General features: G+C 49.6%; 1 protein-coding gene across 1 annotated transcript in view; it reads right to left on the minus strand.

Annotated features, from left to right (window-relative positions):
* The window catches only part of Esrrb (estrogen related receptor beta), a 95,726-nt gene that overhangs the window by 38,359 nt on the left and 31,448 nt on the right, over window positions 1–25,919 (minus strand). The window contains exon 2 of the mRNA XM_057782748.1: window positions 6,891–7,294. Coding sequence (XP_057638731.1) covers window positions 6,891–7,294 — 404 coding nt within the window. The remainder of the gene's footprint in view (window positions 1–6,890; window positions 7,295–25,919) is intronic.

Here is a 25,919-nt window from a genome sequence, read left to right on the forward strand (position 1 = left end):
CATCCCTCTGCCTCCCACCCAGCCACAGCTCTCACCTCCAGCGCTTTCCCCCAGCCCTGCTACCATCCAGAGGCAGGAAGCTGGGGGAAGAGGGCTGGGTGTGGCGAACCAGATAGCTGAACCAGCTGCCCATCAGGAGTCTCTCACGTGCTGTTCAATCCAGGGCCAGGCCCCTGAATTTGCACTTCTAAGGAAACCAAGTAGGCCAGGGAACACATTTGGAGAAACCCAACCCTAGATCTCATTTTACCTAAAACCCAGAGCCAGATCCTGGACTCCGGTGTCTCTGAACTAACCAGATTCAGTACTAACCAGATTCTGAACTAACCAGTATGGTCAAGATTTCATCTATTTCACAAATTTCCTCTTCCCCACCCTGCTTCACCTGCCAGGTCTCTTCCACACCCTCGCACCTATCTTTAGCACTCTCAGTTGTCACTGTGCTCCTAACCCTCCACCATTCTCCTCCCTTCCAGACTAGATCTAGCAGGATGGTACCCATTAGTGAGTCCATCCCACCTTCCCTGCCCCCTCCCCCCAGATACCCTTGGCTTCCAGATCCTCCCTTCCTATCATTGTCAGAATTGTTTTGCTAAGAGGAGACTTACTACCTGGCCCAGAAATCTTCAACAGCTTCCTTTGGTCAAACATAAATAACAGGACAATTAGCTGTTTATTCTGAGGCGATTATACACCAGGCATGAAATTACACACATTATGTGCACGGCTCAGTTTCTGCAGCAACACTCGAGAGGAAGGAACTACTGTTAGCTACAGTTTACTAAATAGCTCAGAAAAGAGTCACGAGTTCAAAAGGATAGCTACAACCAGGAAACTGCCCAGGTACGATTCTGAATCAGTTAAAATGCCTCCTTGGACTGTCACTGAGTCAGGCCAACCATATTCCCCCTTCACCCACCCGTCTGTACAGGACTCATGAGCTGTTCCTCCAGTAGCTCCGCTTTAACAGCCTCTGCTGACAGGAAAATCGAGGCCAGGGGATTCAAGTCCCTGTCCAAGGTCAGCCAGCTGGCTTGTCACTGGCCTGCAGGAAGATCCTGACTCCTTCCTCCTCCTGGGCTTTGTCCCCATACCAGTCCTGGGTCCCCCAGGATTCACCAAGGAGCCTCATTTTCCAAGACAAAAGGCCTGGAGGTGGTCCCAGACAGAACACCCCATCTGTCATGCCTCTGCCCTGCTCCCTGAGGACTTTTCCCGGGAGCCAGCAGCAGGGCCTCTGGGGAGCAGGAACTCCATGCCAGGACTCCTCACTTGCTCCCTGTCACAAGTCACACACCCAGGGAGGTGCTGGCAGGGTGTCTCACACTCCTGCTACATGGATCACCTCTTCTGAGCAGGCAAGGTGGGACTCCACACCGCCCTTCTTTTCTGTGCTGGACTGAACCCAGACTTCACACATGTGAAGTGTTTGTTCTACCACCAGCTCCCTAACTACCACTCCAAGAAAGAGAGAGAGAGAGAGAGAGAGAGAGAGAGAGAGAGAGAGAAGAAAAGGGGAAAAATGCAGAGTTGGGAGTGAACACCTTTGATCCCAACACTTGGAAGGCAGAGGCAGGAAGATCTGATCCACACAAGAAGTTCCAGGCCAACCAAGGATACATGTCGAGACCTTGTTCCAAAAGCAAAGAAGAAAAAAGAAAGAAAAAAACTGGGGTAGGAGAGATAGCTCAATGGGTAGAGCACACGTTCTTGCAGAGGACCCAAGTTCAGTTCCTAGCTCCCACAAGGGGCTCACTCTAACTCCAGCTCCCTGAGAGGCGTCTGAGGACCTCTTCCGGCCTCCACAGGCACCAGGCATGCACGTGCAAACCCCTCTCCCCCCAAGTACACAAATATAGTTTTCAAAGTGGGGAGTATCCTTGCTTTATACGGTTCCAGCAAGCCTCCTGCTTCAGCCTCTGGAGCAGCTGAGACTATGCTTGGCACCACAGCTTTCACTGGCTTAGAAAGTCACAGTTTTGTCCTAAACTGCCGGGAGGTGATGATGCAGCCTTTAACCCCGCACTCAGAGAGGCAGAGGCACGGGGATCTCTGTGAGTTTGAGGCCAGTCTGGTTTACAGAGAGAGTTCCAGAACAGCCAGGACTACACAGAAAACCCTGCCTCTGGGGAAACAAAAACAAAAATAAAAAACAAACAAACAACAACAACAAAAATACCTGATGCTTCCTCTCCATGGAATGTTGGTCCTCAGAGCTCTTACCTGGGCCTCAACTTACCTTGAAAGCCTTCCCTGAGCCTTCCTTGCCCTCCGTCTCCATTAGAGTTCCTATTATCACTGGTCTCACTTCTTCAATTTGTTCCTTGACTTTGTCATAGGAAAGATGCTAGAATTGGGACCAGTTCCCAGTGTAATGATTGGCACTCAACACAAATTTACTGAAGAATGACCAAGTCACAAGCTCAAATGTAAGGCCACCTTTAGTCCTTTTGAAAAAGGGGGAGTTGCTTAATACGCAAGTAAGGTCTCATATTAGGCATGATATGTCAGCCCCTCCTCCTTCTTTATTTTTTTAAATTTTGAGACAAGAGTCTCACGGTCCTCCAACTCCCTATAGACCAGGCTGTCTTGGAACTCCCTCTATAGACCAGGCTGGCCCTTGAACTCACAGAAACCCTCCTGCCTCTGCTTCCTTTGTGCTGGGATTAAAAGGCATGTGCCACCACCGCCCAGTTATCAGTCGCTTAAGATTTAACTAGAAACTACTGGCATTGTCTGAAGGCTACAATCAATGCTGCTGACCTGCACAGGTCAGCAACAAGGGAGTCAAGAAATCTAACCCAATTTTTGTCACTCTCAGGAACGTGAATTTACAGCTGAAACTGTTGGAAGTCAAAAAAAAAAAAAGCATATTTTACCTAGATAAGCTTAACACCCGGAAACTAACACAGGAAAGGACTATTCTAATAGTGGAGGTATGTGATGACCTAAAAATATACAAACAAACAAAGAGAGTGGTCCACACACTCAACCAGTCTGGAAGGGTAGGGCAGACAGGGACCTGAAGCATTACAAAACCACTCAAAACTCAGCGAGAAGGCTGGCAGAGGCCCAAGATTAAGATTCTGAGGGAAAACTCAATGCCTTAAACAAAATGTGCTTAGAAAAAAATAAGTATTTTTCAGGTCCATGCCCATAACCAGTACTTGGGAAATAGAGGCAAGCCAGGGACAGGAGACCCTATCTCAAAACAGAACAAAAGTTGAGTGTGGTGAGGACACCTGCAATGGAAGTCATAGAAGTCTCTGGAGAGGTTGAGGCAGACAAAATGAAGAAAATCTGAGGCCGGCCTGGACTTACACAATCTCTCTCTCTCTCTCTCTCTCTCTCTCTCTCTCTCTCTCTCTCTCTCTCTCTCTCACACACACACACACACACACACACCCGGCCTGGACTTACACAATCTCTCTCTCTCTCTCTCTCTCTCTCTCTCTCTCTCTCTCTCTCTCTCTCACACACACACACACACACACACACACACACACACACACTCAGACAAGTCCAGAGGATGGACCTCCAGGGTTCTCTCTAAATGTCTGTCAGCACACCTGGTTTCTGCAAGCTTCCTTACGTATGGGTCAAGCAGACAGACATTTCTGCCAGACAGGGATGAAAGAATTGGAACAGCTATGGCTCTTAGCCTACGTAATTATTTGGGAATCGGTCCACAGATGAAACCATTTAGGTGTAGCCCAGGCTGACCTGGAACTTGCTAGCAGACCAGGCTGGTACAGTACTTCAAAGGCTTGCACCACTCGGTTCAGCCCACAGAATCTGACTTTTAGAAGATGGCCTGCGGCTGAGGTGTAGCTCAGCAGAACTACATTATATTCAAGAAACCCTTAGGAGGTTCCTGTCGGACACTGCGATTTAACGGCAGCTTCAATCCCAGCACGAAGGAGGCGGAGGCTGGTGATCTGTGAATTCGAGGCCAGCCCAGACTCTGCAACAAACTCTGGGCTTACCAGGTCTCAAAAGTAAAACAAACAAACCAACCGAGCCCACACAGCACCTCGGTACTGAAAACACCCTCCACGTCTGTACATATGAAGGAAAATGGCCCAAGCTCCCTGGTTAGGAGAAAGCCGTTCTGATCTGGAGCTGACCGCCATGCCCGCAGACCCTGCAGACCCCTGGGCTCTCAGCACTGATTTCAGCTACTTTAGAGACACGATCCATACCCCTAATTCTCCTGTCTTCCCTCTGCATCTTACTCAGAGCAGGATCTTAAGTGATTACTTCATTCTTTCGCGTTTGACCGCATTTAGAAACAACAACAACTATGGCGGAGAATTCCTGTTATCCCAGTACTTGAGTGGCAGAGACAGGGAACCAGCCAACCTGTTAGGGCTCGGTGGCGATTGTGATCTTTGTTAGATCGGAAACCAAGGAGTTAATAAGGAGAGCATCCGGCCAACTTCAGGCCTCCAGCTACCTTTCCCGGGCTCTGGAGAGAAGACTCTCTCCCACCAGGTAATTGAGCGCAGACCTCTCCCAGAGATAAGGAGCCACAGCACACAGCCGACTTCTAGGAAGAGATCTGTATCCTTTTCATGGTAGTGCGTAATTAATACTGCTTGCAGATCTGTCCTAAGACACTCCTAGCCACCTGGTGAGGGGGTGGCAGAGGCTCTGGGTCTGTACACAGCAGCCTTGGCTCCTAGAAAATCTGGAAAATCTGATCTGGAACATTCCTGTTCCATTTAAAGTCACCATGAAAAGGGAGAAAAAAAAAAAACCTGACATCTTCTCAAATCTCATTTCCAAAAAACTTATGTCTAAAACAAGGAGCCTGCAAGGCCACTTCCCAGTTTAGGAAGAAAAACCTGGGGTTTCAGTAACGCGGATTTAAACATCTCATATGGGGCAAACATCCGTTGAGCCCTAAGAGTTCAGTGGGCTGCAAGTTCTCTGCCCCACAGCGTATTTCATACAGAGCCCAGGTTCCTTCCACCCAAGGGGAGAGGTATAAAGCTGTAGGCGCCCAGTACGCACCAGGTCCTGGGTTCCACCCCAGCACCAAAAGAGGCAATACAGAACAGACAGGCCTGGAGCCATTCATGTGTCTCGGAGCCTGGTACACACTTGCAGAATGGGTCGGCCAGAAGACCCCAAGGGTGATAAGGGAGGCAGGAGGGTGGGGCTTACAAACACTTGCTTGTTTAACATTTTGGACGTTTAAATTTTAAAAAATTTTTAAAAGGTTTGCTTAAAACATTCTTCCAAGCCAGATATATTAGTGTATGCTTGTACTCCCAGCACTTCAGAAACAGAGGCAGGTGGATCTCTCGAGTTCTGAGCAAGCCGGGGCTACACAGTGAGAACCTGTCACAAAACACCAAAATATATCCATCACCACGCTGGGCTAATTACGGTGACTCTAGTTTGTGTGTATGAATACAGGCATGAGCACCGGAGTGCCCATGCGGAGGTCGGGAGTCATCTACCGTGTGAGCTACAAGGCCTGAAAGGTTATGAGGCTTGGTGGCAGGCTCTTCACACTGAGCAATCTCAGAGGCCCTAAAATAGTTTAATAATCTAAATTTTATTAGATCAAAATAATCACACTACCTTCTTTCAATATATACTGATTATGTATTATATATATTGAAAGAAAGTATATTTTTATATATAATATATATTATATATCAAGCTTTTCCCCTACGATCAAACAGACTACACTTATTCTCATGGTCAAAGTGTATGGAGAGATTGTGAAAAGTCTAAGCTAGGGGCCAGCAAGGTGGTTCAGAGGTTAAACACACTTATAGCCAATGCTGATGATCGAGCCCCATCCCAGGGACCCACCCAGTAGGAGACAATCTACTCCTCTCATTTCTCTGTGTGTACCGTGGCAAGCATTTAATGCCCTCAACTGGCCTACTAGATCGTTATCGGATGAGATTAACAAATAAAAATCTGTTGAATAAACAGAATCACCCTAGGGAAGCCTGGCCAACTTCTTCCTTTGTCAAGGAAGAACACGGGAACAGAACACCTTTGAGGCCGAGAGGCCAGACACAGGGTGAGGAACCAGACCGGGAGACACAGGCAACACCCCTGGGTTTCCTTCCTCCAGCTGACTGGCAGTGAGCGCTGACGGGAATCAGCACCTTCCAGGTACCTGCCTGAATAGTGTAGGAGGTGCTCAGTAGGAAGCCTGGCTGCCTGAATGCAAGCTAAGTGGTCCACACTAAATCCAGTTAAGAGTCACTCCCAGTCCCTCCGGGCCATAAAGGAAGCTGCCCAGTGAGGGCCGGTCCACCATTATCCTCTACTTACCTACACAGAGGGAGGCAACAGGAGCCCTGAACACCACAATCAAGATGAAAGAGGTGACCACCCCAGGGCTACCAGCACGTGACCCAAGTGATATGCAAATGCATCGAAAAATAGCCTAAGGTCAGCAGGATCCCCCCCCCCCCCCCCCAGCCAGTTCCGGTACCATGAGGACAGGCCTACCTTTCTACAATTAAGATAAAAACAGAGAGGCTCTTCATATTTCACTAAGTCTGGAACGGTGGAGCAAACGACCTATTTTCACACCCCCACAATAAGATTTTGGAGGGAGGGGTCAAGCATTTGACAGTACACACGGTGACCGTTGTTCAAGATTAGGTACGGGCATGGATTTTGCTATGGTGTTTCAGGGGTGCAGCTGGGAGGAGCACAGTATTACCTATGGTCTTACAGTTAGAATCCTTGCCTAGAATCCGTGAGTGAGAAACAGACACAAACAGGAGTCCTCCAGACTGCCTCTGCTCCCTGGGAACCCAGATCTGAATTTAAGAAAATAAACCATGCTAGTCCAGGAGGCCAGAGTCCCCGCCCACGGCCTGAATCCAGGCCTTGCACTGCCCACCACGCACCTTGGATGGTTCTCTTGAAGAACGCCTTGCAGGCCTCGCAGGAGGCCACGCCATAGTGGTAGCCAGAGGCAATGTCCCCGCACACGAGGCACAGACGCTTGGGGATGGCGTTAATCACGTACTCGCACTTGATGTCGTCCACAATACCACTAGCACAGTCCTCGTAGCTCTTGCGGCACGGGGTGCCTCCCAGCCCTGCACCTGCGAACATAGGCGGCGAGTCCAGACCGTTGGTGTGGGTGCCCAGGGCCATGCCAAAGCCACCACTGGCGTCCGAGGAGCCGCTGGGACTGTGGTGGCTGAGGGCATCAATGCCCGACGATGGGCTGGATGGCTCCGTCTTAATGAAGGAGCCGCAGCTGGAGCCCAGGTGCCGATCTTCCGAGGACATTCGATTCAGCAGCCTGCGGACACAAAACGCGGGAGTCAGTCCTCAGCAAGGTGAAAGTGCAGCTGGGGCTCCGGCCTAGTGGGCGGGCCACATGGGCGTGTCTGCAGCTAAGGCGTTGAGATGCCGTGGTGGTCAGGCCAGTAACAGCCGCCCAGAACAAGTTTCTGCGATTTCGGAGTGCTAAGAAACTTTGAATTAGCAAGCTGCAAATGGGACGCTCTGTGCCGTGCAAATTGCTGGCCTAAGGGCGCTAAGATGCTAACTAGCCTTCCTAAATATTTGGCCAACCTTCCAACCTTGACGGACAATCAGTGGAAGCAGTCGACAAAGCTGTCCCAAGCCCAGAGCCTCACCTCAGGCACGCACAGTAAAAGGCCCTTTTAGTCCTTCCACTTCTTCCAACCCCAGTGAGCTGTGAAGTCCCTGCTTGGGACTTCCCCCCAATTCCTGACCCTTACTGAGACTGCCAAGTCTTCTAACTGGAGCAAAGAGGGGCAGTGTGACCAAAGGCACCAATCAGATTGACTGTTGTTGATTTTTATCTGTGGTCCTATCTGAAGTGTGATTTCTTGACCCTTTCTTTACCTTCCCCCTTTCTTTTTTGGTTTGGTTTTTTTTGAGAAAGGATTTCTCCATGTAGCTCTGGCCGGTCTAGAACTCACTCTGCAGACCAGGCTGGCCTCGAACTCAGAGACTCACCAGCCTAAGGCATGCACCACTGCAGCCGAGTTTCTATTTTCTCTTCTTACCCATGGCTAATCCAGTTTGCATAAAGCCCCCCAGTACCCCAAAGATAGTCTCCATTAGACTGCATGAGAGAATCAAGCAAAGCCAGTTCTACACAGCTCTCTCTTCTGCCTCCTAGTCCCTCTCTTTTTGAGATGGAGCAAGTGAGAGCAACCCAGGCTGGCCTTGAATTTATTAGGTTAGGTAGTTCAGTCTGACCTAGAGTTCTGTACTCTACTGCCTTGGCCAAGGATGTGCTGGGATTACAGGCCTGCACCACCATGTAACTTTACAGGGTCTCTCTATGTAGCCCTGGCTGGCTTAGAACTATGTAGATCAGGCTGGACTCAAATTCACAGAAATCAGCTTGCTTCTGCCTCCCAAATGCTGGAGATGAAAGGTGTGCACCACTAAGCTGGGTGTGCCACCAGATAACTCTTAAGGAAGAGTTGTTTGCCTCACAGAAACTGAGCAAACACCCTTCTTATCACCCTACTTCTATCGCCTGAAGTTCTTTTTAGCCTAGAACCTTCCAGAATGCTCTGGAGTCTCACCACTACGGCAGATCCTCTGGAATCCCTGACAGTAATCCCTGGGGTAATAGAGTATTTCTGCTTATTGGGAGCCCCATCTCTCCAGCCAAGTTCACATGAAGGGGACTGGACTGAAGGAGGGTTCAGGGGAACCTAGTTGTTCACCAGGTTCAGTTAGGGTTTGGGTCTGAGACTGGAGGCAGAGGCAGATTAGAAGTGCCAGGCATGGTGGCACATGCCCTTAATCTCAGTAACTTTGGAGGCAGAAATAGAAAGATCTCTGCGTTTGAGGCCAGTCTGGTTTACCGAAAGAGTTCTGGGATAGTTAGAACTACATAGAGACCCTGTCTCAAACAAACAAACAAAACTGTCTAGAGGCATGATTCCCTAAAGCGGCCTCACCCTCAGACCTGCCTCTCTACAAGGAGAGTGCATGGACCAGCTTGTGCACCTGGAACAGGAAAAAACAAAGGGAAAAAAAATGACAGAAACAGCAAGACTCCTGGGCAGGAAGGAAGATCCCAGAGCTGGAGGGTTCACACCTCCAGTATCACTTGAAGGCAACTTGCTTATCACCTCTTTTCTGAAAAGCCCATGAAAAGGGAACCTCCATAGGGAAGAGGGGCTTTGTCATTACACCCACTAACAATCCCTGGCTTAGCTGGGCACCTAGACCACAGAGTTGTTCACGTAACCCACCAAAGGGGCTTTTGGTCCCACTGAAGTACACTCACATTCAGGGCACCTCACCTCCTGGGTTTGTCACTCATCTGCGCTTGAACTTGGAGGGGGGAGGGAGGGGGGAGGGAGGGAAGGAGGGAGGGAGGGAGGGAGGGAGGGAGGGAGGGAGGGAGGGAGGGAGGGAGAGAGGGAGGGAGGGAGGGAGTTGCAGGTTCTGAATGAGAGAGCCTTGCAGCGGTCCTCAGCCTTCTTGATGCTGCAACCCTTTCATGCATTTCCTCACGTTGTATTATCCCCCAACCATAAAATTATTTTATTGCTATGCCATAACTGTAATTTTGTTACTGAGTGGTGTCCCGGTTCCTAACACCATCAGAAATGTGTTTTCCCCAGTCGCGACCCAGAGGTCGAGAATGGCTGCTACAGGCTCTTGTTCTCTAGCTTTCTAGAAAGGAACAGACTGGGCCCCTGGGTCCCCTGTTCCAAATAAAACATTCCTTTAACATGGAGATCCTCTCCTATGACATCCCCATTCTCCCTTGGTAAGCAGACAGTTGACTCGAGACCATTTCTACATCTCTGGCTGGTACCTTGTCATCTTGGGCACGGCTACCCAACACCAGCAAGGTAGCCTAAGGAAGCAGCAGGGTACCATCTGGAGGGGGATCGGACCGAGAGCAAGGTCAAGAACACTGCTGGAACGCTCCCCACGTGCTCTTCCATGCCGTGTCAGGGGTGACAACTTCTGATCCTCTCTAGCTTTTAAGTCCCACGTGAAGCCCTGGGACTCCCTAATTTCTTGATTCTACTCAGCCTTCCACAGGCTCTGAGAGCACCGAAGACTTCCCAAGGGACCCTTCACAACAGCAGGGCCAAAAGCCGCTTCTCTTGAGCACGTAACACAGGCCTCCCTCTGTCTCTGGAGGCACAAGAAGCATTTACCCGGAGGGAGGCAGAGGGAGGCTGCAGCTTCTCCTGGGAGGGTATAGGCCACAATTTTCTATTGTCCCCTCCCTCCACCACATCTTGATGCTCAGACTACCCTGAAAGATACTGGAAGTGTCTGGTTGTGCTCCCAAGCCCAAATCCTGGCTTTCTCCAGTCCAGTGTCTTGATTCAGAAGGCCCCAAGGCATCCTTCAGTGTCTGGGATCCCCAGGGCTAAGAAACTGGACCCTGGTCTCAGTCAGAGTCGGTGCAGGAAGCAGCCTGTAATTTAGTATCTGAATCCCAACAGAGGGGCATTTGGTATAATGGCGTTATTTCTTCAACTCCCCTCCAGCTCTCCCTCCTCTCCCCTTCCTCCCTACCTCTCTCTTCCTCTTCATTTCACTTCTCTATTTCTTGTATTTTTTTTTTTTTTGAGACAAGGTCTATGTAGTCTTGTTCATCTTGGAATTCATTATGTAGACCAGGCTGGCCTCAAACTCACAGAGATCCTCTTGCCACTGCTTCCTGAATGCTGGCATTAAAGGCATGTACTACGCTACCTGGCTATTTTATTAATTGTATGTGTATGTGTGTATGTCTGTGTGTGTGCATATGTGCGCGTTCACACATGAGCACAGGTGTCCTGGAAGGACAGGAACGTGCGATCCCCTGGAACTGGAGCTAACAGGCAGTAGTAAGCAACCTGACATGGATTCTGGGGATGGAACTGAAATCCAAAGACAGAGCAGTTAGTGCTCTTAACCTCTGAGCCATCTCCCCAGGCTGGACTCTAGCACGCCATTTTCCTGCCTCAGCCTCCCAAGTGCTGGGATTATAGGATTATGACATGTTTACCCGTCACCACATCTAATCTAGCTTTCTCATTTCTGTGGCTATTTGAGCCCCACCAGGATGCCTCCCCGTGGACAGGCTACATGTGTGGGTCCCTACTGCACACCAGCTGTTGGCTGGCTGACAGGAAGAGAACAAGCCCAACCCAGGGGCCAGGTCAGACGCCCTCAGAAAGAATCCCAGGTCCCCACACCGGAACTACCTTAGGGGACACCAGGCCCCCAGACCAGCACTACCTTAGGGGACGCCCCTGTTTCTGGTCTTCTTAGGGCATAAACATCCCTGAGATGCCTTGCTCTGTTTCATTTTCTTTTTCACTCTCAGGCCCCATCCGCCTGCTCCTCCACTCCAAGGCCTGTTGACCCCAGCTGCCATTCACCAAGCGCCAGCTGTCCTCTAGATCTTTGCTTTGTCTGTTGGCTTGACTCTTGAGCTGGCTTCTACTAGGTAACCATGGGTGACTTGCTTCTCACCATTCAGCTCAAGCTAGCCTTGGACTGCCACCAGTCCTACCTCCCAGCCTTTGGGGACTGAGATTACAGGCGTGAACCATCACACCCGGCTGGGGATCTTCTTCTGTACCATTGTACTTAATCATCGTAACCTATCTGCTGGAGACTATTTCCCCGGTGTTTCAGAATAGACAGCAGGGGCTCCACGTTTATTCAATTTACTAAAGCAGAGGAAGGAGCCAGGAGTCCAGCTAGCAGTGTCTGCAGACCTGGTTCCTATGTCAGAACCCCGTCGCCCTGATCCCAGGCCTGAGGAAACCCACTCCATATAGAAATATAGAAACTCTGTCTTTACAGTCTTCCAAAATACAGATGGTGTTTTACTGTCCCCAACCTGAAGTCCTTATTGTCATCTCTTGACCCCTAGAGTTAAGAGTGGAAAACTCTGGCAGGGCTATACAATGAAACTGTCTCCAACCCAGAACAAAAAGAATGGAGAACTCTGAGGCAAGGAGGGATGTCCATTCTCATCAACCCTGTTTCACGTCCCTGGCAGGGCAAAGGAAGTTACTGATGATGCCAGACTCTTTGGAACACTTGGCCACAGTCCCTGTCTGCCCCTGACTTCAGGCACTTATTCAGAGCAAAATGTAGAGGAAGGACAGAGAGGAAGGCATCCAAGAAGACAGCACCAAGTGAGGCAGTGCATACCTATAAACCCAGCAAGTGGGAGACAGCACCAAGTGAGGCAGTGCATACCTATAAACCCAGCAAATGGGAGACAGCACCAAGTGAGGCAGTGCATACCTATAAACCCAGCAAGTGGGAGACAGCACCAAGTGAGGCAGTACATACCTATAAACCCAGCAAGTGGGAGGCAGAGGCAGGAGGAGTGAGCAAGCTCAAGGTCAGACTAGACTGTATGGTGAGACCCTAAAGAAAGACAGGAGAGAGAGGGAGCAAGAGGAAGAGAGGAGGGGAGAGAAGGGGGAAGGATGAACAGATGGAAGGGCAGAGGGACGGCAGGAAGGAGCCTGGGGATGTGGCTCAGTTGGTAAATTGCTTGCCACACAAGTGTGAAGACCCAGGTTCAGATCCCCAGAACCCATGTAAAAAGTCAGACAGGGTAGCATGCTTGAAATCCCAGCACTGGAAAGGCACAGACAGAAGGGTCCCAGGTACAGGGCAGTCAGCACCAGGTACAGGGCAGTCTCCCCTGGACTTAGGGATGTGGGTATGGGGAAGGGATACACTTTCGACGATTGCTGGTCACATTAGTGTCTTTGATGAGAAGCAAATTGCTAGAATGGAAGGAATGCCACATATTTAAAATCAACCATCGGTACTTTCCAGTTTGCCCCAGCAATTCATTCCCGCCTGCTGATCTCTCGTCACCACTGCTCTCTCTCTCCATCCCGCTCCCCCACATACTGTAAACGTCAGATTGCGTGGTCGTCAGCTGCAATGCCTCAGAATCGAAATATTTTGGATTGGAGATTTTTTTTTCAGATTTTGGAATATTTGCATACATGTAGTAAGATCATGGAGATGGACCCAACTCTAAACATGCAACGTATTTGCTTTTCCCAAAAGTTACTGCTCTACAGAACCAAAAGGTAATTTTATACATTTTTTTCAGTGCTGGGGATCAAACCCAGGACCAGTCCCTAAACCCAAAACTTTTAGAAAACCACCTTGACATTACAAATGAATACAAGTCTTCGGTTATTAGGGATATTTGTGCAGTACTGGGGAAAGGGTCAGGTAAAAAGCATGTATGATACCTTGGATTCCATCTTCCATCCAAGTAGCAACAACAAAACAAAAACAAAAACTGAAAGAAAAACAACACAAGTTCAGATTTTGGAGCAAATTTTGAATCTCAGATTTTCAGAGTAGAGCGCTCCGCTTTATGTCAGCCGCTGATGGTGGTTTTGTTTGGAGGGTGATCCGGGCAACATAGCATATGCCTGCAATCCCAGCTACTTAGGAAACTGAGCTGGGAGAATCTCCAGTTCCACACACCACACCCCCAGGCTACACAGTGGAACTCAGTTTCAAAAATCAGTAAATAAGTCATAAACTAGAGGGATGAAATAGGAAATGCTGGAGTTGGGGCATGTGCAAGGCCCTGGTTTCAGTCCCCAAGACTCCTGACGAACAAGGTCAGGGCCTGTATGATGACTGAGCAGGCAAAGGCCTGAGGATGCGTGCCCACTCCTGGAACCCAGAAAGCGGTTATCTAACCTGGACATGCTCCCCAACCCTTCAGAAAGAAGAAGGGAAGGCAAAAGTGGGGAATATACCCCAGTGGGTAGAGCGCTTGCCCAGCTTGCACAAGGCCCTGGGTTTGATCCCCTATACTGCATAAACTCAGTCCTGGTTGTGTATGCCAATAATTCCAGTGCTCAGGTGATGGAGACAGAAGGGTTCAAAGTTCAAGGCTAGCCTCAGGTACGCTGTGCAACAGTTGAGTTGGAGGCCAGCCAGGGCTATGAGCATCTCTGCCACAAAATGGTGGTACACACCTTTAATCCTAGCACTTGGGAGGCAGGGCAGGTGAGAGTTAAGGCCAGCCTTAGTCTACAGGCCAGTACCAGGCCAGCAAAGGCTACACGGTGAAACCCTTACTCAAAAAATAAAATAAGACAAAGAAAAATTTAAAATGAAAAAATTTTAGAGGTGATCATGGATAGGTTACCAAGTGGAGAGCAGGAAAGAAACCGTCTCAGGGTGAGAGAGTAGGAGGCACCCCACACAAGCTCTGGGAGGGGCACAGGCCAGCCATCATCTGCGGCGGGCTGGATCAATGACTATTGACTATGGGAAGGGAGCAGACATCCCATCTCAGGGCCGTTGCAAGAGCAGTCACTGGGGGCCGAAGCCCCTTGAGGCATCATCTCTCTTTGATCAGTCTGGTAACCAGAGCTCGGCAAACCACCTTGGCCTCAATGTCACCACCGTCTGATTAAATGTGGCCTCCGTCCTGCCCCAGCTGGGTATCACTCCATAGGGCTGAAGATTCTCCAAACACAGAGAGATGGGGAGAACCTCGTAAATTCTGAATGAAACCGAGTTTTGCCCCCAAACTCTAAAGGAAAAGAATTCCCAGAGTTCGGCGGGAATCCCAGGTACAGGTCCCCTTGAGGTGACCTGCCAGCAGGTGGACGGGCAGAGGAGGGTGTTGGACGGGCAGAGGGGGGTGTCGAACGGACTCACCTACTTTCTGCTGTGGGGTGGGGGGTCTTCTCACCACTGAAAAGAATCTGGGTCACAACAAACTGTTGCCCTAGCTAGAGCCATCTGGTTTTCTCCTCAGGCCACGCACCTGAGGGCAGGGATAAACATCTGTGTGGAACATGTTGGTTCTGCCTCACACAGGGTGGTCAGTTCTGGGTAGCCAGGTCATGCCTTCTCTGGTGTTCACCCGTGGAATAGGCTCAACCACAGCATCTGCTTCCCAAGGCTGTCTAGGAGATGGTGCTAAGGAGGGGACCAGCTCCAAACAGTGTTGGCCCCAAGCCATCTCTTAGTGGGTGCTGCTATAGTGATAATTTCCATGGACAGCTTATGAAGAAATCCAGCAGCTAGCTGGCCTGGGGTTAACTGACAAACACCAGTCTCATCCAAAACTGAGGATAAAATGCAAGAAATTTCCCAAATACTAGGAGGGGAAGGGGTCGATAAATAAGCAAAGAGGACAGAGAGGCCTGAACTGGGAACCCAGTGAAGTGGGCGGGGGTCTGAAATACTGATTCTTACATTTCTATAGTCAGTGACCTGACTGGAAACCAGGGACCTTAGGTAAGGCAGATGGGTCCTCAGAACCCCAAGCACAGAGAGAAACACTCCTAAACTTCCGGGCAAGCAAAACACTCGAGAGGCGGAGGAGGTGATCTGTACTAGCCTTGGCTCCACACGGAGTACGTGACCACAGCCCATACCACACGAGAGTCCATCTCAGAAGACAAGACAACAGGAAGACGATCACCTAAGGAAGGCTGGACTTGCTGGTGTGCGCCTAAAACGCCAGCACTAGGAAGATGGAAGCAGAAGAATCAGAACTGCGGGGCCAGCCTCAGCAACCGAGAAAGTTCAAGGCTGGCAGACCGGTCTCAAAAAACAAAAAAGCACAACTCAGCTGTGCACAGGACAGGGGAAGGCCTGAGGCTAGATGTTAGCCGTAAATGACTACCAAACTCTCAGGGTTCTAGGTGCTTACTACATTAGAGCAAGGGGAGGAGGGGGCAGAGGAGGAGAGGGGTGGGCCAGTGATGAGACGTGTTAGGATTACGATAAATCAGGTTCTGTGCACTGAGGACCATTAATTATAGATACTTTTTTTCTTAAACTCAGAAGTTTCATTAATTGAAACCCTTCCCCTATCAGTATGAATTGCTCGTTTTAATAGGAAATGTTTTTTAAAATCATTCCTGTGGGGCCGACATCTTACACACTTGTATCTTTCAACTTTCACAACCAGACACACCTGCCCAGCTGATGTCACTGACTCTCAAATTCTCGGCAGGCCTTCGGCCTCACTTGGTGACTTTTAGGTTAGGGAACCATAGCCTGGGAAACTGATTTGGTGGAGGGCACCCAAGAAGTACAGAGTTTAGATTCTGAGCTGGAGGGAACCTGCCTGGGAGATCAAGCCTATGGAGAAAGCCACCCACCTGCCACCAACCCAGGTCACACTGCTATTCAGGTACTTTCCTCTGCGATGTCTGCGTTTTGTTTTTAGTTGTCTCTCTTGGGAATATCTTTGCTGGAACACAGGAAAAATGAGTGCTCAACAGTGTAACAGCCTCAGCGACAGCCTTCCTCCTTCTCCACGCTCCACAGCTCAGGCAGAAATCTGTAATTAAGCGCCGTGTCGCTTGGAAGATTAGTCAAAACCAGGCTGATCCCAGACAACTGATGGAAATCTCATTGCACGCAAATTACGGCATGGAAAATAATGATAGGTAATTAGTGTCTTTCAATTGGGGCTTTTTATCCATCAGTTTTCAGGCTGCATACATCAGAAGAGAGAGGGGCTGTGGCTGAAGCTGGAAGCCACTGCTGGATGAAGAGTGGCCCCCTCAGGAGAGCAGGAAGTCCCAGTCTGGCCCCCAGATGGCCAGTACGAGCTTTTGTGAAGCTTCAGCCCTGACCTGGAACTTCCTCAGGGAAGAGTTCTCATTCCGGGGTCATCAATACTAATGGCTCTCATTCCAGTCCACTCGGCCAGCTCTGGGTTCTCCACACCCAACAAAGGGTCAAGGAAACTGTCAGAGTCTGAATAAACTGGGCATGGTGGCACAAGCCTATAACCCTATGACTTGGGAGACTGAGGCAGGGGGATGACCTCAGAACAGCTCGTACTACATAGCAAGGCCTTGGCTCAAAACAAGACCAAGAAAAAAACATTAATAGGGGTAGAAAAATGGCTTAGAAATCAAGAGCTCTGGCTACTCTCCCAGAGGACCAGGATTTGATTCTCAACACCCACATGCCAGCTCACATGATCTGTTACTCTAGGTCCACAGGGATCCCGATGACCTCTTTGACCTCTGGGGGTACCAGGCACACATTTGGTGCACAGACACACATACAGGCAAAACACTCAAACACATAAAAATAAATGAAGGAAAAGACTTGAAAGGCCAGCAAGATGGTTCAGTGGGCAAAAGAGTTTCCTTCTTGCAAGCCTGATGGCTGAGTGCTATGCCTGGGACCCACGTGGTGGAAGGAGCGAGCTACATACACTCACAGGTGCACACACACACACACACATACACGCACTTGTGCACACACACATAATGAAAGAAATTTAAAACCTCAGAATCTATTTCTACCCCATCTATTGTGGGACAATGGTCTTGTATTGTTTTAATAAAAGGCTGACTGGCCAGTAACCAGGCAGGAAGTAGAGGCAGGGTGATGAGAACAGGAGAATTCTGGAAAGAGGAAAGGTTCAGTCTGCAATCGTTTCCCAAACCCAGAGGAAGCAAGATGGAAATGCCTCACTGATAAAAGGTACCAAGCCACGTGGCTAACATAGATAAGAATGATGGACTAATTTAAGATGTAAGAATTAATTAATAAGAAGCCTGAGCTAATAGGCCAACCAGCTTATGATTAATGTAGGCCTCCGTGTGTTTCTTTGGGACTGAACAACTGCAGGACTCCAGGCGGGCCAGAAACCTCTGTCAACACCCATCTTTCATGTCCTACTAAAGGCGGCATGACATTCGACATTTGTGAATGTTATGACAGGTCCCAAGCCTGTTTATATTTTCCCTCTGTATCAGTCAGTGATATGGCATAAGCACCCCACAGACTGGTGCTGAACACACGCTGGTGTCTCCAGATGGCACCTTGTTCTCACATGAGCCATGGGCATGGTCTTGGCACTGAACTCACAGCTGGACAGTCTGAATTTGAATCCCAGTTCTGCCACCCATGGTCTGGGTTATTTAACCTCTAGATGCCTCAGCTTCCCCATCTGTGACATGGAGATGTGAACGAGAATGCTCTTCTCCCAGGGCAGTCTTGAGAATGAGCACCTTGATACACAAAAGTCCCTGGCACATAGTAAGTACGCATCTGTATGAGTAACGATTTTATCACCCTTGTTTGGCAATAAGGGAACGGCCTCTACTTACCTCCCACCCACGCATTTGTCCATCCGCCCATTCAACCATACACTCACACACACTATTTGCACTGAGAAATTCCTGCTAGCGAAAGGTACCCTCATGCAGGCGCTTCTCCTGGGAACCGACATCCAATTCCAACATATACTTCTTCCTCTCTCTCAGACAAGAGCGGCACCTGACCCAAGACAGGCCACCAAGTCTCTCCCGGAAGATTTCTGGGGTTGGAGATGCCTCTCCTAGGCCAGGAGCTGCAAGCTGCAGAGCTCCAGGGTTGAACAAGGTCATGCACCTCTCCAATGTGCAGTGAAAAAGGAGAATATTGAAGCTAGCAGCAACCAAGAGCGAGGGGCAGAGGCAGAGGATTCTGGGAGGCTGTGCTGGTACAGCAGCTAGTGGCATCTCTGTTCAAGCCATTAAGCATGGCTGCTTCCCTGAAGCCTGTGTCCACACAGAGGACTTCAGGCACTTGAAAGGCATGACTCCAGCACCATCTCCATCACGCCCTCACACGCTCATTCTCTTGCTGTTCTTTGAGTATCTACGTACGATCTATTGTTCCCCTAGTCAACAAAGCGGACAGGCCCCTGCTCTCAAAGGCAGACAGTGCCATATTGTATTAACTCTAGGCAGCACACCTTCCCTACCCACCTACAGTGGGGTTAGCCACCATGACATTGTGACTGTTGGAAGGAAGAGCCAATGCTGCCCCCTAACTAATACCAGGAACAAGGCACCGCTTGGCGCAAACCCAGTCAGCGATGAAGACCCTGAAGACTACAAGGCAGTGGGATGCGTGTGCCCTGAGGGGAGACATCTGAGGGAAAGCTCTGCTGGAGAAGGAACAGGGAGGCCTGTGGCTGAGAAAGAGGGAAGATGGGAGAGGTCTCCTCGTTAGCTCGGACCAGTGATGAGCAAAGTAGCAATGAAAGACACGCATCCTGGGCACCGTGCTTCTTCTTTGTGCAGCCCAGGGAGAATCAGCACGTAAGGTGCTTGGTACCCACTGCCGACCTCCACTCCCCTCTCACCCCAGCTGCACCCCATCACAAACCCAATCCTCCCTGAGTGTTGCTACTACCAGCTTATGCATATTCCCGAAGACGGATATGTGCAAGCCCAACGAGAGGACACTTCTACCCGCTCTCCGGTCATCGAAGTGGCCCTTTCTATGTGGCCTTGGGCACAGCACAGGTGACACAGGCTATTTATGGCACTCAGCATCCTTTTCCTATTCTCGATCAATTTTCCAGCTTTGTGTTATCTTGGCAGATGACAGAGCTATCGTCATTCAGTGAGACAGAGATGGGGACCAGGCTTTACAGTCAACTGGTAGTGTCACTGACAATGTCACGGAGGGTTTGCTGTATCCCCGGCATGGGGCAAGTATGTGCGAGGTCCTTAATTCACTAAAATTTGCTGAGGTGGCCCCTATCATCCCCCTGTTCTGCCCTGTCTCCCTGCCCCAGTCTTTTACCAACTCTGAGACAAGATCTCACTCTATAGCCCAGGCTTGCCTAGAACTCATGCAAGATCTCACTCTACAGCCCAGGCTGGCCTAGAACTCACTTTGTGGACCAGGCTGGCCTAGAACTCATAGCAATCTTCTAGTATCAGTACCCTGGGGTTATAAGCATGCACCACTGTGCCTATCTCTTGTTTCCCCATTTTTCAGATGAGGACACTGAGGTCCAGAAGGGAAAGAGTCACTATCTGGGCAAGGGTCACATAGAAAGAAAACACTGTGGTAAGTTACTGTGCTAAGGGTACTATCCCACGCTCAGAAAGCAGGGATTTTACCTCGCCTGGCGCCTCCAGGATCAGTCCATCTTCTCTGCTGTTTCCTGCCCACATTCCTACAAGGTCTCACCATCTCGACTACTGAACTACTGGTGTGAGACAGAACCTTTCCTGGGGAGACATGACACGGGTCTTCTGACCCCAGTCAGGGATCCCCAGCAGACCAATGAGCATGTACCATCTAAGTCCAACTTGGTGACCAATTAGTGTTATTAGGGTTACTCACAGGCACAGGAATGACTTAAAGACAGCTGCACCACCAAGGCTCACCCCAGCACCCGTGACAGCTCACAACAGCTGGGAACCTGGAGCACACTGCACAGCCTGCAGGCAGCTCAGCAGGGTGGAGAGCGCCCTTTGGCTGTTGGTCTAAACCTCTCCCAGGCAGCTGGACTGGTCTTGGAGTCCTTTTTACAGCTTTTCTCCTCTGAGGGTTTTCCTGGCCTCTCAGCCTGTCTGGAAATCTTCCTTGTAGCTTAGCTTTTGCTTTCTCTTAAGCCAACTTTCAATTTTTCTGGTTTATTCTGGCAGGGAGGGGCCTAGTGAATCTGGTCAGTTTCAGGGAGTTCCTGGAGCTATTTTTTAGTTGTTTACTTCTCTGCTTAAGGAGCTCCCCTGCAGGATGGAATGTTTTTTTTCTCAGAGGAGACCTCTACACAACAACAACCTCCCTCATCTGTGTTGGGGTCAAGGGCCTGCAGTACGCTATTGTCTGGCTTTGCCATTGTCTGGTTTTACCACCACCACCCCAGGCACCTGCCCTATCCTGTCGGTACCTGTCGGTACCTTAACTGCATTGAACCTCCATAATTCTAGGAATTCCATTTGACTTCTCTTGCTTTCTACCAGCACCGAGCACACTCACTCTCAGGCTGTGCTGGCTAGTTTGTGTCAACTTGAGACAAACTGGAGCCATTTGGGAAGAGAGGACCTCAGTTGAGAAAACTGGTCTCTGCAAGCCTCTGGTGCATTTTTTAAATTGGCTGATTGATGTGGAAGGGTCCAGCCGACTGTGGATAGTGCCAACTCTGAGCTGGTGGTCCTGGGATGTATAGGAAAGCAAACTGAGCAAGCCACAAGGAGCAAGGCAGCATGCAACAACACTCCCCCACGGCCTTTGCACCAACTCCTATTCATCCTTCCAGATGCCTGCCTTGAGTTGCTTTGGATCATGGTGGGGTTTTTGTTTTTAATTTATTTATTTTACATCCCCATCACAATTCCGCCTCCCGCCTCTGCTCCCAGTCCCTTCCCTCTACCCCCTCCTTCCATCCACTCCTCCTCAGTTTCTGTTCAGAAAAGAGCAGGCCTCCCATGGTTATCAACAAAAGACCAAGCACCTCCCCTTGTATTGAGGCTGGGCAAAGCAACCCAGTATGAGGAATAGGGTCCGAAAGTCAGCAAAAGAGTCAAAGACAGCCGCTTGTTAGGAGTCCCACAAGAAGACCAAGCTACATAACTGTCCAGTATACACAGAGGGCCTACATCAGTCCCACGCAGGCTCCCTGGTTGTCAGTTCAGACTCTGTGAGCTCCTATGAGCCAGGTTAGTGGATGATGTGGGTTTTCTCATGATGTCCTTGACCCTTCTGATCCCCCCACTCTTACAATCCTCCCTCCCTCTCTTCAGCAGGACTCCCCAAGCTCTGGCTAATGTTGGCTGTGGGTGTCTGCATCATTTTCTATCAGTTGCTGGATAAAACTTCTCTTATAACAATTGGGCCAGGGACCAATCTATGAATATAGCAGAATATTATTAGGCATCATTACATTGACTTTTTTTCTCCAGTCATGTTTGGTCCTATCCCAGGTCTCTGGGTCATCCAGCCTCTGGGTTCTGGTGCTCCAGGCAGTGTCAGGCGTGGGTTTCCTCTCGTGGGATGGGTCTCGGGCTGGACCAGTCATTGGTTGAATACCCTTTCCCCAGCACATCCCATAGACAGGACAGACCACAGGAGATGACCAGTTTAGGCTATATATCCTCTATTGCTAGGAGTCTTAGCTGGGGTCATCCTTACAGATTCCTGGGAGTTTCCCTGGCCCCGAAATGCCCCCACCCCTCCAGTCATCTTTCTATGATGTTTTATCACAGCAATAGAAAACCTAGCTAAAACACAGACAAGTATCTATTGAATCAAGAAACAAAAAGGAAAAGCTGACAACTGGTTATGTCAATCAAACTGGCTTCAGTGGTTCCCAAGGCCCACACTTGTGAGAATGTGGAAGTCAAGAGTCTGAGGTCTGCTTATGGAGAAATTTGTCCCCAAATTGCTACAAAGGAAGCTGGGGTTACAGCTCATCATTTCTGAGATGGGCTGTAACTATGCATCTCTGACTAACCTGAAGTTAACTGTGCAGTTATGTAGCCCAGAATAGCCTCCAACAGAGATGTCCCTGCCTCTGCCTCCCAAGTACTGGGCTTAAGGTATGCACCACAACACCCAGACTTAAAAAGGCTAATTTTTTTTTAGTTTGTTGCTTTGGTTCTGGTTTTTCAAGACAGTGTTTCTCTGTGTGTAGTCCTGGCTGTCCTGCAACTCACTCTGTAGATCAGGCTGGCGTCAAACTCATAGAGATCTGCCCGCCTCTGCCTCCCAAGTGCTGGGCTTAAACATGTGCACTCCCACCCCTACCCCTGACAAAAGGCATTTTTTTTTGTTTGTTTGTTTGTTTTTGATTTTTCGAGACAGGGTTTCTCCGTAGCTTTTTGGTTCCTGTCCTGGAACTAGCTCTTGTAGACCAGGCTGGCCTCGAACTCCCAGAGATCCGCCTGCCTCTGCCTCCCGAGTGCTGGGATTAAAGGCGTGCGCCACCACCGCCCGGCCAAAAGGCATTTTTAAAAAAGAAGTTTGTTTTTAATTTTAAGTGTGAGTATGTGTGTGCACACATGTGAGCACAGGTGCCCAGGGAGGCCAAAGGAGTCAGAGCCCATCGGAGCTGGAGTGACGGGCAGTTGTGAGCCAGCCAACATGGGTGCTTGAAATCACACCCAGGTCCCCTGCAGCAACAATATGTGCCCCCTCTCCAGCCCAAAGAAGGTTATTTTAATGTGACACCATTGTGACTCATGAAAAGTAGTGGGCAGTGGCTTAGAAAAGGACCACGTGACTTCAGGCATAACAACCATGTACAAGCTCCTGCCTTTGAGACAGGAATCCGCAGGATGAAGGCAGACATCCCCTGGTTCGGAATCCCAGCTTGGGTATTAGCTAGCTATGCAATCCCTTGCTTAACCTCTCCCTATCTCATTTTCCTTGTTTGAAAAGTGATAAGATAATACCCAACGCATGGAACTTTTCTTAGGATTAAATATCCATGAACAGAAAGCATTAAGAGTAGCACCTGCACATAGTAACTTCTCAGTAAACCTGAGATATTCTCATCTCCACGCCCACATGGGTGCACATTCTATGATCTTGGTAAGGCTCTCCTTGACTGAGGACCTCATTCCTCCATCATGGGAACCAGATGCAAGAAGAAAATGAGGAAACAGTGTTTGTGCACCCTAGTTGTGATTTTTATTTTTTGGCATGGGATCTCATGTAGCCCAGGTTGGCCTTGAACTATGCCCTGCATGCTGTGCATCTGAGGACAGCCGTGAACGTCTGCTCTTCCAGCCTTTACCTCATGAGAACTGGGATTTCAAACTTATACCACCACAACTATTTTAAGCAGTACTGGCATTTGAACCCAGGACTTTGTGTGTGCTAGGCAGGCACTCTACCCACTAAGCTAGCTCCCCAGTCCCTACCTTATCATTTAGGAAATGGAGGTAGAGGTGAAATCACCCTCCGTTTTTGGCCTCCCTAATCTATGCTGCTGTGAGATGGGCTGGAGCCAAGGTTGCCCTTGGCCATGCTGTCACTCACCACTGACTGACCCCAGTGTTGACTATTGATCTGATAAATTAACAGCTGGTTGGCTCCATCAAAATGGGATTCTGCAATTCAATTACTGCTCAGGACCACAGCCTTCATCCCACCAGGATGCTCCTGCCCCAGAGCTGGGGAGGCAGAGTTATCCTCTATTAGCAAAGAGGAGACTGTGGCTCTGTTTCTCGGGGAGGCAGCATGATAGTGAGGAAGGGTCATGCCGGCCATGCCAGCAAGGATGGGACCTCCGAGCTTCAGGGAGCTGGGGTTCCAGCCTCAGCTCCCTACTTTGCAGAGAGACTTCGGATACCATCACACTCCACTGAGGCTTAACTGCTGCACCAGGAAACTGGGTTCCAAGAAACAACTTGATGGCATTGGGCTGTGGTAAGGTCACGGAGTGGGGGGAGAGAACAGATCAGAAACTCTCAGAAGAAAAGTGACTGGAGGAGAGTGCCAAGCTTCCTCTGTCGGCACCTCCAACCTGCACAGTGCTCTATATATCCGAGTTCTTCATCTCCAAAATGACTCTGGGAGCCGGAGGGATTCTCCATGGTTAAGATCCCTGACTGTTCTTGCAGAGGACCTGGATTAGGTTCCCAGCACTCACAGGATGTCACACAAACATCCCTAACTCCACTTCCAAGGGACCCCCTATAGGGCTAAAAAGTCCAAGCTCACCTCAGGGTTTTGAAAACCCACCAATCCCTGAGCTCAAAAATCCACCCATCCCTTGGCTTGATCCAAGCTCAGGACTTGAAATCCCATCAATTCCCATCCTGAAAATCTCCACCATGGAAAAGTGTGCCCCCAAGAAACCCTACTGCCTTCTGCTCAGCTCTTTGCAGTTTCTAGCCCAAGCAGAGACAGCTAACCTTTTGAGTCTTTCCTAGTAAATCTCTTTGTGTGAAGTTTGTTGTGCGGTGTGACTTTGTGGTATTCCTTGGCTCCTGACTGCCAGGATACCTTTCCTTTCAGAACTGCAGCACTTGCCTTGGGGAAACCTTTCCCCTCAGGGCTGTAACATTCACATCCAATGCCCCTTTCTAAACTTCAGGGACCCAAGGCACACTTGTGGTGTACAAAATACATGCAGGCAAAATATTCACATACATAAAACAAATGTAAAGCAAAAAGTCTGAACAAATGCCGCTGCTGTTTGTCTGCCTGGCACTTGTTGCAGAGCCAGCTCTGGAGAAGCTTCCAGAAGGTCAGGCTGAAAAGAGATAGGTAAGGAAGACAGACCTCTGTCTGCTGGTAGATCCAGGCAGAAGAGATGTCACTTAGTACCAATTTAGTAATCTGGGTGCCCTGCAAGCCTTGAAGTTAAGAGAGCTCAACATGGGTGGGGTGGGAACTTCCAGTGTCAAGTGGCTAGTCTGGCCTGGTAGTGGTGTGTGATTCCAGTTCCTAGGCTACCCAAGGCAGGAGAATTTCAAATTCCAGGCCTGTCTGGTCCACAAAAGAGTGGGAAGCCTCAGGCCCCAGGAGCCTCCAACCTAAACACATATGACTTGGTTTTGACTATTTAATTGTTTTCATAATGCATAATTCATAATCTCTCTCCCCTCATCTTTTTCCCTCCCTCTCTCCTTCCCTTTCTCTCTCTTTCCCACTCTCCTCACACACTTAGAATGATAACCTCCTAGCCCCCATCATCTTTAAGCCTTACACCTCAGGCTTGAAGAAATCCTAAACAGTACACGTTGTCCTCCGAGCCTGGTGGGAAGAGCCCGGATGCTGACTTGGCTTCTTTTGACTCCAAGACTCTGTGTCTTGACATTGTTACTCAAGTTGCTTGCCCTGGCTGTAATGGGTTTGCTGCGGGGTCCCAAAACCAGCCAGTCCCAAGCAGGCTGTGAGTCCCTGGCAGCTTGCTGCGGGTTCCCAGCAGCGGCAGAGAGTGGGTTCCAGGAAGGTGCAAGTCCCCAGCAGTGGGCCAGTTTTAGGCAGGGACTGCATACGAGACCACGCGGCATATCTCCATGTGGCGGTGGCAGGCGGGCAAGAGAGAGAGAGAGACAGAGAGAGAGAGAGAGAGAGAGAGAGAGAGAGAGAGAGAGAGAGACCATGCAGAGTAAAGTTGGATGAACATTTATTAGGTGGGTTATTGAGGGGAAGGAAAAAAGGGAGAAGAGGGGAGGGGGGAGAAG

Source organism: Chionomys nivalis, chromosome 10, assembly GCF_950005125.1.
Source record: "Chionomys nivalis chromosome 10, mChiNiv1.1, whole genome shotgun sequence".
NCBI lineage: Eukaryota > Metazoa > Chordata > Mammalia > Rodentia > Cricetidae > Chionomys > Chionomys nivalis.